This window comes from Macaca mulatta, chromosome 5 (assembly GCF_049350105.2).
Source record: "Macaca mulatta isolate MMU2019108-1 chromosome 5, T2T-MMU8v2.0, whole genome shotgun sequence".
NCBI classification, from domain to species: Eukaryota; Metazoa; Chordata; class Mammalia; order Primates; family Cercopithecidae; genus Macaca; species Macaca mulatta.
The window spans coordinates 163,210,447-163,226,043 of NC_133410.1; the positions used below are offsets into that span (position 1 = coordinate 163,210,447).

General features: G+C 40.1%; 1 protein-coding gene across 1 annotated transcript in view; it reads left to right on the plus strand.

Moving 5' to 3' along the window:
- Positions 1-12,482: 12,482 nt before the first annotated feature.
- The window catches only part of LOC106998550 (uncharacterized), an 80,483-nt gene continuing 77,368 nt past the window's right edge, over positions 12,483-15,597 (plus strand). Inside the window, exons 1-2 of the mRNA XM_078002591.1 lie at positions 12,483-12,507; positions 12,556-12,836. Of these exons, the coding sequence (XP_077858717.1) occupies positions 12,483-12,507; positions 12,556-12,836 (306 nt within the window). The remainder of the gene's footprint in view (positions 12,508-12,555; positions 12,837-15,597) is intronic.

A 15,597-nucleotide genomic window follows, 5' to 3' on the forward strand; every position in this document is an offset into this window, starting at 1 on the left:
CTTATGATATGGTATTTACTTAATAGGGCTATTACTAAGATTTAGTGGGATAATGTGTTGATCACATTGCCCAATTCTTGGTAAGTGTTAGTAAATGTTTGTAAGGTTTATGAATTACCAAATGTATTCGGTATACAATCTATATAAATAGGAAACTCATTTATTAGAGCCATTATTGGTAGATTTGGTTCATGGGGAAAAAGCTTTGTTGTTCCAGCTACAGAAAGTTATTTTTAATAAAAAATCTGTTGCAACTAACTGCAGTCTCATTCTGTAAGACTCTCCAGAGAAGAAAGCACCTGGTCATTTAGTTTAGGAAATTCCATTCAAATTGATTTTATCAATCAAAGATCAAATGATAATATAAATGGATTGCATGCCTTATGAGAAGGTATACTTCCTATCAGTAAGAATGTTCAAACAAAGTGTCTTTAGACAGAGCATGTCTTTGTGGTTCTTTTTGCTGAAGACCATAAGATATTAGTTTGTCGAATTTAGGGTAACAGTTCACGCAGCCACAGGTTGGGTTTTGAGCTCTTTAACATCATAAAGTTTCATTGATTGTATTAATATATATAATATTCACAAAGTTGAAAAACATTTAAATTGAACACATTAGAAATTCTATCTTATCCCATTTGAGAAGTGGAATACTTGTATTACCGGCTTTTAACTGACTTGTATTGGAATCTAGATATGTTATCACAATTTTAGAGAAAGTAATTTCCTTTTACTACAATCTCAAGTCCTAAATACAAATCATATAAGACAAGATACTTGCTCTCTGAGAAAAAAAAAAAAAGGGTCAACATTGATTTAGCGGTCTACATTGGCCCTGCATTCAATCTAGTATCACTTAGGTTTATTAAATTTTAACTAGTTTTTTCATGTTTGAGCCAATTTTTTCTTTGAAAAATGATAAATGATTGATGAATTCCAGGAATGAAGAATATTTCTTAAATCACAGTTCTTCTACTTCCAGGTATGTTTTTTTGAGATAATAGCATAGGTAGTATTTAAGCCAAAATAATCATTTAATGTAATTCTGAGGTCAATGGGCTTGTTTATTGAAATAATTATGTCCCAAATTCCCTATCATCCAACTGTTTGTGTTCTGATTTGAAAACACAAATCTACAGCCAACAGTCTTCATGTATATTGATAATTTACTCTGTGAGTCAAGTCTGTTACGTTCATCTTTGCTCCAAAATCATTTGCTGAATTTAAATTTGATTATAGAAGACTTCTTGACCTGGTGACAAATGATATAGGCCCCAAGGAATAATAGGAAAGAGCTACCAATTTTGAGAATCTTCTTTATGCTAGATATTATGTGGTAGTATAGTTGTTGTGGTTGTCATGTATATTCTCTCATTTAATCCTCACCACAAGCCTAGGAAGTAGATATAATTACCTGTATCTTATAATGAAAAAAGAAAGGCCTAGAGATGTTGTGTAACATATGCAGGGTCCATGTGCCAGAACAGGAACTCAAACCCATGGGGCCCAATGCCTGTGCTTTTAACAGTGAATCTTAATATAACCATGAAACACTTCTTAATTTAAAATAATACACAGATACAAGGTGTTATGAGACTCAAAGTTATTCACTGATAGAATGGATTTTAAAGATGTGTGTATGCATCTATATAAGTGTATGCATGTTTATTTGAACACATATTTACATCTATCTATCAACTTATCTATCTTCTTCTCAGGGTTAGAGACAAGATTCTGTGAATGATCTTTTACAGTCTTCGAGTATTTCTCAAACCTAGATGTGCGTTGTTTTATGATCAGCTTGTGTTTACGGTCCTTTTTTTTTTATCCTCTTTAGAGATGGAGCCTAGCTTTGTTGCTCAGTCTGGCCTCAGACTGAACTCCTGGACTCAAGCAATCCTCTTGCCTCAGCCTCCTGAGTAGCTCGGACAATGGGCATGTGTCACTGCACCTGGCTTCAGTCCAATTTTAGATGGAAGCAATTTTTCAATGCTAACTGCATGGTTCAAGTTTAATAGGACTTGATAAATTGAATTCCATCAGTAGGTTAAAGGGAGAGACAGTCACTACGTGGTCAAGGAAGCTCAAATCAATGGCGACAATGATATATCTGTTTTTCTAATAAGTAAACCATTTCTAGATCTAAGCTAAATTTATAGCCTGAACCCTTAGAACTGATTTCCTAAAAACTGGCAGAAAGAAAATGACCTATTGGCATATTGAAAACCAGTCCAACCTAATAGTAAAAATATCCCATTAAGGGCAACAGAGTTGTCTGTTAGAATATTTGCTTTGTGTATAAAAATAGCCCAGGGAAAGTGAAAATGCAAAAGCTTTCTTGGTAGTCTATTAACAATGTGCTTTTAGTTTCACTATGTAAATCAAAGACAAAAACAACATTGGGCACAGGTAAAATGGACTCCCTCACTGGCAGAAGAACGGCAGCCACAGGTTGAGTTTTGCACTTCTTAACTTCATAAAGTTTCATTATGTGTGTCATTTGAGGGATCTGTCCTAGTGGCAGGGATATTGAAAAATCTGCTGTGATTGGAATTTAGGAAATTAAATAACTGGGTGCCTAGAGAAAGAAGGATTATCCCATTGGTAATTACAGAGGCCAAAGAGGTTGGAAAATAGCCATTTTTAATACTAGTTTGAGACTAAGGAATGATCTGAGGTGCCCTGGATTGAGACAAATTGGAACAGAGAAGTTGGATTTACGTATTTTGCTGTGCTACATTGGTATCTGTTACTGGGTTTTTTTTTTTTTTTTTTTTAACATCTTTGTGTAATCTATGATTTCAAATCTCTCACTCCATGAAAGAATTTTCACTACTAAATGTGATTAGCAGGAGATTTACAAGAGCAAATGAGTGTGTGGGGGGCAGGGCGGGGGGGAACACCACCAACAAAGGGGCCAAGTTATATTCACAAGAATGTGACATGGAAAGAAGAAACTTTTTAACCCTTGAGTAGAAATATTGGCCTATGTTGAAAGTGGACAGGCCCCTGTTTGAGAAACACTGTGGTTATTTTGTCATATAAACTATTTTTGGAGGAAAAAAAATACATATATATATATATATTCCTAAAGAAGGAGAGAAAATAAGAAGAATAGAAAATGCTATGAGATCATCAAAGCAATTCAGTCATCTTATCTAGCTTAACACACACATTTGCTTTAACCTGCAATCTTGAATGAGGACAAACAAACATTTATAAGATTTAGATCTTTGTTTTAAATTCTAACTACTTGGGTTAGTTTACTGTCTTAGTGTAATTGCACTATAGTCCTTTCAAAGTTAAATCCATATAGGATTTGCTGTGTACAAAGGCTAACTTTCTATTGACAGTTTGAAGGACTTTGCTTCATCCATGAAAGGTGACATATGTCAGTCTTCTTCAAGTGTAGATTTCTGTGTATGCTTTACCTTGAATGCTGGAGCAGTGACCTCCGCTAAGTAAACAAAGATAACAATTTGCAAAATCACAGATTAAGTCAAAAACCCAAATATTTATTGAATGTTTTGCAAGAAAGCCTAGAGTGTAAACCATACTCTTGGTGGTTAACACTACGGCTGCAAGTTACTAAAGAATAGCCTGGCTTCCGGGCTGACCAGAGCAAGCTCATTCACAAAGAAACAAGGTTAGGTCAAAATTTAGAACACCGTGTTTTATCTTTTATAAACCGCACAGAGGAAATTCTGTTGACCAAGATCCAGGAAACCCATTGCTTAATTATGCATCCTTCTGGGTTGGAAAACTACATGATATTTACATATCAATATGTTCTTTGGATCTCACTACACTTTATAAAGTTAATTTCCTCATTAGTACTTTATTGATATTTAATACTACATCATCTAACTATGGCTATGGAAGGCTCCATACCCCTCCTCGTATTATCCTGATATGTTAAGTTATTTCTAGCTCTGACTGAGAAACTTTACAGAATTTATCTAGGATAATACCTAAAATAATGCTGAATTCAAATATGCACCACAAAATTTGGCTGCCGGGTAACTGCACACTGTCCCACGGTGTTCCTCTGCTGGATGCTTAGACCAAAGTGGTCATTCACTTAGTAAATACATATTGGGCATATACTATTTGCCAGGCCCTGTTCTATACAATGAACCAAAGTATCTGCTGATAAGTTTACATTCTCGTGGAGAGAAAGAGGATATAAACAAAATATTATATAATGTCAGTTAGTGACAAGGACTGTGAACAAAAATGAAGAAGGATTAAGGAAATGGGAGGCTAGAGGAGGTGCTGTTTTAGATACGGTGGTCGGGCAGCACTCTAGGTTAAGGTAACATTTGCTGGGTTTCTGGTGAGGCTAGTTACAAAGCTCATGGCTGGCTCACTATTGCCACCTGCAGGCCCCAATACATCTGGAGAATGAATGATTCAAAGCCAACATATACATATTTTTCTATTTAGAGCTGTCAGAGATTTGACAAGTGTAGGTAAGTAATAGCATGAGAAGTATACTGAGAGAGGAACACTGCGCAAGTTAGCCAGAAAACACCAGGACGACCATCCACACATTACTACTGAGCTTGTGAGTGATGCCATTCTCCTCATCGAAATCCTCCAAGGAATTCCCATTTCCTATCCAGTTAAATATAAACTTCTCAGCTTTGTATTTAAGCTTCTCCGAAAAAAAAAAAAGACCAATATAACTTGTTAGGAATATCTTATAAATTGGATTGAGGTAGCACATCCCATAACATTTCAAAATTTTGCCTTCATGAGGCTTACATAAAAGCCTCATTATTATTGTTATACAATTATTATTATATAATATAATTATTATGTAATACAATTATTATTATGTAATATACAATTATATACAATTATTATTATATGATATATAATTATTACTATATAATACAATTATTATATACAATTATTATATATGTTATATTATATATTAAAAATAATATATTGTATATAATATATTACAGATTATTATATATACAATTATGTATATTATTATATAATATATAATTATTATTATATAATATAATTATTATACAATTAGTATACAATACCTTAATTTAATACCTTCATTATCATATAATAATACCTTAATTAAAATAAATTTTATGTAAGCCTCATGAAGGCAAAGATTTTTATCTGTTATTATCTGTGGTGCTTGATCAGTGCACCCAATAGATACTTGTTGAGTGAATAAAATATATTTTACTAAAATATTACTAATTACTAAATATTACTAAAACACAAACATAATATACTAATATGCAGTTTGAGGGAGAGAACATAACCATTAAGAAGATAACAAAATCAGTCAAGAAAAGGAAATACACCCATTTCAAAACCATCTGTTTCACAGCAAAAATGTGTAGCAAGGCAATCAGATCTCAGTGTGGGTCAGTGATAGAGCTGACGGAGAGTACCTGGGAGGGACCACAGTGATCCTCCTGGCTCCATTTGAGTAGATCAGGAGAGGAGCAAGACACTCACCGTGACTTGTTGACTGAAGGAAACTTTATATATATTTAATTTTTGGAAAACTAAAGCAAAATTGTGTCATGTTTTAAAACAACTCCAAGTTTGAATGATAAACATAAAATGGAACGGGCAAGTCCTAGAAAATCACAACACTAGGACGAATTGCCTAGAGCCATTGGTCACTGTTTCTCCTCATTTGCTCTATAAAATATAAGGAGAGAAGGCTCCATATCAGCCTCTGAACCACTCCTGCTTGCCTGGAACAGGTGGGTTGCCCTAACCGAACAGTACAACTTTAACAAAGGTCAATCAAATCCTAGAAGATGGGGAAATGAGGGAGTTTATAGCATTGCATTGTGCAACTTTGGACTTATATAAACCTAAAAAAATTCTCTAGAATATGCAGAATTAGGGCTAGAGTATGTCATAGAGAAAGTCAAGCAACCTTCACCTGACCCTGTCATTAGGCTTGTCTGTCTTGGTCCCATGCTTTAGCTCAGCTCACTCAGCTGTGCTCCAAGTCAGCAAGTGGTCATGACCTACATTTCGGACACTATTGCAGCACCTTGGGTCACCCACTACACTCCATTTCTCAACTAGAATTTGCAACTGGGCCTCAGGCTGCCACAGCCTCTGGCTACTGTCAGGAAATGCACCAGTGCATCCCAGCCTGGCCCCAGCACCCAACCCTACTTTGGTTTGTTGTGGTCCCTTCTTTCTCCATTCAGGAATCCCTCTCTACTTCCTGCTCTCCCAATGACAGGATCTGGTAAACTCACATGAAGTAAGGTAGGAAAGACTGAGCTCACCTAAGGTATTACTTCTACCAAGACTGAAATTTAAACTTGAGAAAACTGAAGACATCAGAATCTAAAGAGAGAATTTTACAAAATAGCTATTAGATGATAATTATGGGATCAAATACAAATCAGGTAACTAAGATCAGTTGTATAAAGCCGTTTAATTATGTAAAGACAGTGTTTTATTTCTATTTTAAGTACTTAGAATTTCTTCTACGTGACTATTTCTTAAAACGCTCCTTAGATTACTCTGTTTCATTTTGTTAAAAATGTTAGGTTCCTCAGCCCCTTTCCAGATCTGTCGAAGAAGAGTATCTGGGAGTGGACCCCAAGAATCTTCATTTTATTAACAAGCTTCCCCAGATGATCGTTACACACAGTAAAATAGGAGAACCACTGCCCTACACAGGAGATTAACCATACCTGCTTTACCTAAGAAGGGCTTATTTCCATTAGACAATCTCAAATCTTGTATACTTCCTCTTTGTTAGAGTATTTAATACTGAAGGTATGCCGTAATCATTTCTTGTTGCAAAAAGAATTTAAAACTTCAATAGCTTTTCTATTGAAGCTTAAAATTAGATTTTGGTAAATCAGAAACAAAAAGACAAATACAGCATGTTCTCAGTTATAAGTGGGAGCTAAAAATGTGCACACATGGACATACAGAGTGGATTAATAGACACTGGAGGCTCCAAAGGGTGGGAGGGTGGGAGAGGGGTCAGGGATGATAAATTACCTATTGAGTATGCGTACATCATTCAGGTGACGGTTACACTAAAAGCCCAGACTTCACCACTACACGATATACTTGTGTAACAAAACTGCACTGGTACCCCCTAAATCTATGAAAATAAAAAACAAAACAAAAACAAATTAGATTGTGGATAATCCAGTTTACTGATGTATATTGCTTTATTGATGAATATGGCATCGATGCTGCCCAAAGAATAAAAAGTAGAGTGGCCCCAAGCCCCAGTGCCTTAACACATTGCAGAAGTAGGTGTTCCAGAAATTCAATTGCTTTACAGAGGTAGAATAGAAAGGACTTACGGAGAGACTGAATGAAGACATAGGAGAGGGGGAAGAGTTTCACAGGATAATAACTCTGAGAGACAGTAAATATGAGAGAACACTAACATAAATAGGAAAATGAGAAGGGGAACTGGTTTACTGAAGAGAGAAAATGATGAATCCAATTTCCAACATTTTAAGTTTGGGTGGGAGTGAGACCTGTAAGAGGAGATGGTGTCAGAATGCTAGAGATGATAGAGCTTTGGGAATGAGAACTAGTGGTGAGTTGACGGAAGGCGAAGTGAGTTTCCAAGGAGAAAACAACCTGAGGACAGAATTTGGACTGAATTTAAGAGCTGGCAGAACAGGCAGAGAGGGGAAGAACGGCTCTGGCTCTACCTCATGGCCCTGTGCCTACACAAAAGCCAAAGACTTTCAGATCGCCAAATGACATCGCTTGGATGTGATTTAGCTATTTATCTGTGCCCTGGAATGCTTTCAAATGAAAGAATTATAAACAATATTTCACATATATACACACAGATATATGTATACACATTATGTATACATATATATGAAACCTTTGCTGTTAGATATGTCAGGTAATACAGAATGAGTGGTAGTCATTTTACCCATTTCATGTTCTATGGTGCCAGAAATGGGTTGGCTGTCTAGTAAATAGATTTTGTTAATTAGTACATTCTGTGATATAATCTAGTTGTGCCTAATTTCCTGAGATGCTTGGAGGAATCTGTTGAATTTCATTGTGAATGGATTTTATGTTGCATATATCATTACAGATTTCGATGAATACATAAGGTTTACTAGAGCTAATTCAAACCAAAATTCAAATAACTTAGAAATACAGTACTCTATTTTAGCTGGGTGCTGTGGCTCGTGCCTGTAATCCCAGTACTTTGGGAGGCTGAGGTGGGAGGATCACTTAAACCCAGGAGTTCAAGACCAGCATGGGCAACAAAATGAGACTACAAAAAGTAACAAAATTAGATGGGTTTGGCAGTGTGTGCCTGTGGTCCCAGATACACAGGAGGCTGAGATGGGAGGATTCCTTGAGCCCAGTAGGTCCAGGCTGCAGGGAGCTGTGTTTGAATCACTGCATTCCATTTCAGAGCCTGGGTGACAGAGTGAAACCCTGTCTCAACTTTGTCTCAAAAGAAAAAAAAAAAAAAAGAAAAAGAAAAGAAAAGAACTGTATTTTAAGGTCCTTTGTTGGAAGCCCAGTCCTCTCTAATGGTTAGTGTAATAGTGTAATAGAGCCACCTGCTGGTGAAGTTATTTTATTACCGGATAGCAACAGCCACTTCTGTGGATACACCTGTGCACTCAAATTGCCACATAGATTATTATAGATTAAATATCCCCCACTCATTCTTTTTGTATGTGTGTAAGTTCTTATCCATATGTTATGTTTCTCTGTTTTTGTGCTGAAGGGGTGATGTGGTAGATATTGTTCTTAGTGTCAGTCAACAGCATTTGAAATGGGTCCTCAGGTCAAAATCTGTAATTGAGAATTTGGGATTCTCTGTGTGTTTGGAGGTACTTCCAATCTAGCAGTTAGGGTATAATAAATGACCCCCAAATCGCCTCTGCATATTGACTTCTAAGCTGTGTGTGTGTGTGTGTGTGTGTGTGGTTTTTTTTGTTTGTTTGTTTGTTTTTTTTTTTACAATTTATTATTATTATTTTAAGGGATGGATGGAGGTGGGGGCTCTCGTCCTGCCACCCAGTCTGGAGTGCAGTGGTACAATCATAGCTCACTGTAATCTCCAACTCCCGAGCTCTAGTGATTGTCCTGTCTCAGCCTTTTGAGTAGCAGGGACTACAGGTGCATGCCACCATGCCCAGCCAGTTAAAAAAAAAAAATTGGTAGCAATGGGATCTCACTATGTTGCCAAGGTTGGTAAGGTTGTTGATTTTTTTTTTTTTTAACAGCAGGTTGGCAACAAGTCAAATGTTTATATATCTTAATGCTTTAAACACAGCCTAAATAAACAGATTTTTAGCTGTTTAGAAACTGCCTGCTCCGTCAACCCTGAGCAACTGCACCCAAGTTCTGCAAAGATAAACTTTGCATCTAAAAAGAACCCACTCAGCAGCTGCCCTTTGTGGGTATGTGATCCTGAGATTTTGCAGTGTGCTGAGGGACGCTACCTAAATATGGAAGTCCCCTCTCTGATTCCTCTTCTTCAGGGCCTCCTTTATCCTCCTGTCTTCGGGGTGGTGGCCTCCATGCTGCCAGAGCTCTGGATGGGTCCACGCTGCGGGGGACTCCCCCTCACCACGCAAACCTAAAGTGCTTCCCAAATAGAGCTCATTGTGTGCTACTCCCACTTCGTGATTATGTTTTTTCCCTTGATCAGCCTTAAAATCCCTTGAAAAATTCATTCTATCAGGTGAGAAAGGCCTCACCTCGGCAGGGAGAAAGAAATGAATGCCATAAACTCTGATAACTCCATATGTTCGTATGGTCATGGTTCTACTTGCCCTCTGTGCCTCTTCTTCAATTACTGTTGTGCTCCTGGAGAAAGCAACGTTATTTCCTCTAAAAGGGCAAAGGTTACTTGGTGACACTGGCGCCCCTAGTTGTCCCTTCCCAAAGTGTCCAGGAGACCTGGCCACAGAAGGGATGAGAGCGCACGATGTGCCACACTGTGTGGAGGCTTTTTTTTTGTAATGCCCTGGTCTCCTAAGGGAACAGTTGTTTCACCTGTAGGTAATACAGCTGGACCTTAGTCTGGCCCTGAGTTTGGCGAAGGGCCCCTTGTGCTCTTGGCATTGCTAGTGGAGTGCAGGAAGAGAGCAGCTGCTTGAACCGACAGTTCAGCCTAATGTCAGGCGTCGACTCTCAGGGACTCAGCCTGAAGCCCAGGTGGATCATTCAGGGTTCTCTAGAGGGACAGGACTAATAGGATAGATGTAGGTATGAAAGGGAGTTTATTAAGGAGAATTGACTCACATCATCACAAGGTGAAGTCCCACACTAGGCCACCTGCAAGCTGAGGAGCAAGGAAGTCAGTCTGAGTCCCAAAACCTCAAAAGTAGGGAAGCCGAAAGTGCAGCCTTCAGTCTATGACCGAAGGCCTCAGAGCCCCTGGCAAACCACTGGTATAAGTCCAAGAGTCCAAAAGCTGAAGAACTTGGAGTCCGAAGTTCTAGGGCAGGAAGCATCCAGTACGGGAGAAATATGAAGGCCAGAAGACTCAGCCAGTCTATTCCTTCCATGTTCCTCTGCCTGCTTTCATTCTAGCTGCGCTGGCAGCTGATTGGATGGTGCTCACCCACATTGAAGGTCGATCTGCCTCGCCCAGTCCACTGACTCAAATGTTAATCTCCTTTGGCAACACCCTCACAGACACACCCAGGATCCTTTGCATCCTTCAATCTAATAAAGGGGCTGGATTTGTTTAACCGTCATACAAGGGGCTGTTTTTGTTTTTGTTTAAGAGATGAGCTCTCCCTCTGCCGCCCAGGCTGCTGTTTCATGGCACAATTAAAGCTCACTGCAGCTTTAAACTCCTGTTTTCAAGCAATCCTCCTGCCTCAGCCTCCCACGTAGCTGGGACTACAGGCATGCATCACCACGCCCAGCTAATTTTTTAAATTTTTTAGTTTTGTAGCGATAGGGTCTCACAATGTTGTCCTGGTAGTTGCCTAGATTGGTTTCAAACTCCTGGCCTCAATCAATCCTTGGCCTCCCCAAGTGCTGAGATTATAGGCAAGAGCCAACAAGCCCAGTTGGGGCTCACTAATTGAAGGTTATGAAAGCATCACACATTTTCTAGGCAATTCTTTCTCCCTTTGCATGATTGAATGTAGGAAAAAAAGTATCTCCCTCCCATGGTTAGTTAAGGATCGAGATTCACTGTTCTAATCTTGCCTGTACAAGTTAGTAGCTCTGTGTTCCGGACTATTAGTTAGCCTCTCTGTGCCTGTTTCCTTTCTTCATAAAAGGAGGCGATAACAGTACCCGTCCTGTAGCTTTATTGTGGAAATTAAATGAGACCTGGGATCATAGTGTTTTTTGTTTGTTTGTTTGTTTTAGGCAGTATAACATGGTAACTAAGAGTATTAAGAATAGGGACATTGGAGCCAGGCTGTCAGGGCTTAAATTCCAGCTTTATAACTTACTTCTAGCTGTGTGACCTTAGGAAATGTACCTGCTTCTTTGTCTCAATTTCCTCAATTGTAAAAAGGGGATAATATTATTACCCATCTTACAGGGTTGTTTTGTTTAATGTGTTAATAAACGTAAACATTTAAAACATTACATAAGAGCTGATTTTATTATTATTATAAATAAAGCTCTTAAAACAGTTTCTGGTCAGCAGTAAGAACTCAATAAATGTTAATGGTTATTATTAGTCATGTAACTACCAAGATAATCCATAAACTGTATTAGTCATCCTGTTAAGAAGTAAGGCCTGGTTTGTTTCTTCCTTTTATTATACAATTTTACTGCTTCTAATTTAAACTCTTGCCTCCCTAAGTTCAATTCAGGAAGAGAGTCAGGATGAAAGGACTGGAAGGACAGACAAGAGTGCTGATGGAAACAAAACTACTCAAATAGTAGGTGAGAGAGAGAGAGAGAGAGAGAGAGAGAGAGAGAGACTTTCTTTGTCAGCTAAAAATTAACTAGACTGTCAGCTCCTGCGTCTTTTGCATCCATCTCGGAACCTGGAAAAAAATATTTGCAGTGGTCCTCATGTCCGCAGCAGGCCTCGCTCCGATGGTTTTGCAGAGCAGGAAGTGAAAATTTCCAAAAGGCGGGATAAAAGAAGAAAAAGAGGTAGATAAGCTAGCACAGGAACAAGGCGCAGAGCAGGAAAGTTACCAGGACAGAACAGGGAGGGACTGACTGTCACGGGGCAGGGAGCAGGAGGAAAGAAGCCACTTTTCAGTGAAAGGCAGTTGTAATTACAAGAAAGCCAGGTTCTTCGGGGCCCTAGAGAAACAGAAATACAATTCCCTGGCTTCTGGGGAGAGCACTTAGGGGCTCCTATATCCCCATCTTTTTGAATTTTCCCTTCTCAAACGCCAGAATTTGGAAAAAGATGGGGAGGGTCTTTAAATTATTTGGCACAAACTCCAAAAAAGTGGAGAAACTGTGAGCCAGCAACCCTTGACTAGGTTTTGCTGTGATGGTTGCTGAAATCATTTGCTCACAGGATGACAGGGAGCTGGGAACCTCAAGGTAGGTGAGGCTGCCAAGATGCGAGTACCGGACTCGGCTGGGGCGCAGATGGAGCCCGCCCGGTAGGGGGCGTGCGGGGCCGTGTTTCCTGGGTTCCGGCGCCCGGCCCGGCCCGGGCCGAGCCGAGCCGCGCGGCCAGTAGGTGTCCTTGCTCCTCGAACGGCCTTGAGCAGTGCCCAGCGTTGAGGGTGAGGCTCGTGCTCCGGGTCTCGCGGACGGCCGCCTCGGGCGTCGGGTCCCGGAGATTGGACAGACACCAGAGCCCGAGGACCGCGGAGTGGCCGGGTGGGGCTGGAGGGCGGCGCCGCGCCTTCTGGGGAGACACGGAGGTATCAGGTAACCCCCGGCTGCCTGCGTCCGGCGATCATGCCCACCCGAGCCCGGGGACCCTTTTCACCTCCTCTTTCCAGGGAGGAAAGGCGGCAAAAGAGGCATGAGGAGTTAGTTGCAGCCCCAGAGGCAGACAACGAACACCAGGCGATGCCATTTGGACTCTGGAAGTGGGCTCTTCTCTACCACGCGAACCAGCTTTGCTTTTTCCTTCTCTCCAGAGGTAGAGAGGGCCCGGTGCCAACTCTTTGCTCAACTTCTACCTGGAAACAACTTCTCCCTGGAAAAGTGGCTGCCTTCCTTCTTCTCCCTCCCCTGTGACAGTCCCTCCCTGCCTGTCCTGGTAACTTTCCTATTTTGCACCTTCCCTTTGCTAGCTTGTCTATGTCCTCTTCTTCGCTCTTCCTCCCACTGGAAATCTTCACTTCCTAGTCTGCAAAACTGTCCAGCGGAGGTTTGCAACAGAGTCGGCTCTTGCAATCATAGCGCCTCTTAGTTTGGTGGTGGTTGTGGATTTGAGGGTAGCGGTAGGGACGATTAAAACTAGTTTTTAATACTTAAATTGTTTAGGGCTTTCTTGTGCCTTTTTTCTGCCTAAACATTAGTTTGATTTACTAAAATCCTCCCCTACCCCATTTTTGGCAACTTAGTAAAGAAACCAAGTGATGGTAATCAGGCCTCGGGTATTTATGTAGAAACCATCTAGCAAAATAGAATGAATAGATCATTTCTTTTGAGGGGCCGTAAACTTTTTTGTGTATTGACGTGTGTTTTGACACTTGGGCATGCCCTGGTTGCCGTGGCTGCCTGTTTCATTTGATTTGAGGGCCTTTGAGCATTGTCTGTCATTGACATTCTGCTACTAAAGTTTATGCCTTTTGTTTAAAGTCTTAATATTCTTTTCCAGTCCCCCTAATGAATCACAGTTACCGTGAGAAGGATGACATCATGTTATTGAAGGAAAGTCCTGGTCTGGGATTCAGGAAACAGGATTCAGATGGCCTGTGTTCAGTGTTTAGTTCTGGACTCAGTTCTGCTGCTAATTGGCTATGTGATTTTGGTTGTTCAATTTATTTAACTTCTCGGAACCTTGGTTTTCTCATTTCAGGGAATCTGGGACCAATAACCTCCATCCATTGTCCTGTGACTGCTAAATTCAGTCTTCGATTCTTGGCTGTCTTCTTCCTCGATTACCAGTGGCATTTAAACAAAGTGATCATTGTCTCCTTGAAATGCTTTTTTCTTGAAGTCTCATGAGGTTTTCCTCCTTCCTCCTTGCCCATTACTTCTCAGTCTCCTTGACTGGTTCGTCCTCAACTCTAAAAGCTAAAGTTTGATGTGTACTAGGCCTCTTCTCTGACTCTGTCCTCTCTAAGTGCTCTCTATCTATGATATTTAACATCACCACCTTGGAAGAATCCCACACTTATGCCTCCAACATGGATTTGTCCTCCTCTAAAATCCATACTCAGGTATCCAGCTGCCTTCTTGACATGTTCATAGGCATATCAAAAGTGACATGTTCAAAATGGAACTCCTGATCTTTACCCCAAATCTGATTCTTCCCAAGTCTTGGAAGTCTCTGTCTTTCCATGCTCAAGCCAAAAATCTTTGCAGTCAAACTTGATGTCCACCATCATCCTAGTCCACGCCACCGTCTTTCTAGTTGATCTATATCAATGGCCTCTGATCTAGTCATCCTAGTTGCTCTCTTGCACTCCCAAAGTTTTTTTTTCTCCACACAGCTGCAAGAGTACTCATGCAGGAGAATTATATCCCTCATTGGATGAAAACTTCCCAATGGTTTATCTCATTTAGAGATCTGCAAGACTGTGATTTAGTTTCATCTTCCTTTCTGGTCTTATCTCTTTCTACTCTCTCCTTTGCTCACCAACACTGCAGGCACGTCATGTGGAACATTCTTTCCACAAAGAGTTCTTGGCAAGCACTTCACTTCCTTAAGGTCTCTACTCATTCAAATATTATCTTATCAAAGATGCTGTCCCCTGACCAATTTACATCCAATAGCTACAATTCTATGGGATTCTTCTCGGTATTATTTTTTTAACTGAGATGGGGTCTTGCTTTGTCACCCAGGCTGGAGTGCAATAGCATGAACATAGTTCAAGGCAGCCTCAAACTCCTGTCTAAAGCAATCCTCCTGCCTCAGTCTCCCAAGTAGCTGGGACTACAGGTGTATGCCACCACACTTGGCTAATTTTAAGATTTTTTTTCTTTTCTTTCCTTTTTTTTCTGGGTAGAGATTTTGTCTTGCTATGTTGCTCAGGCTGGTCTCAACCTCCTGGGCTCAAGTGATCCTCCCACTTGGCCTCCTAAAGTGTTGAGATTACAGGTGTGAGAGACACTGTGCCCAGCCTTCTCGATACTTCCTAACCCCTTACCTGGCTTTAGTTTTCTCCACAGTACTTGACAGCTGACAAATATTTTGTTGTTGTTTCTTTTCCTACCTACACTCCAGAAAGTGAACTCCAAAGAGGGCAGAGGTTGTGTCCATTTTGATCACTGCATTGTCTCCAGTGCCTAGAACAGTGCTTGGTGTGCAAGATTACCAATGTATCCTTATTGAATAAATTATATTCATAATATTTATACCATAGGGCCAAAGTGAAGATCACATTGTGAGGCCAGTTTGTATACTGGAAAAAACTGGCTTTACAATTAGTGAAACCTGGTTTCCAATCATGGTTGCACACTCACTGGTAGTGTGAACTTCTCAGAAGGTCCATTTTCCACACTTTT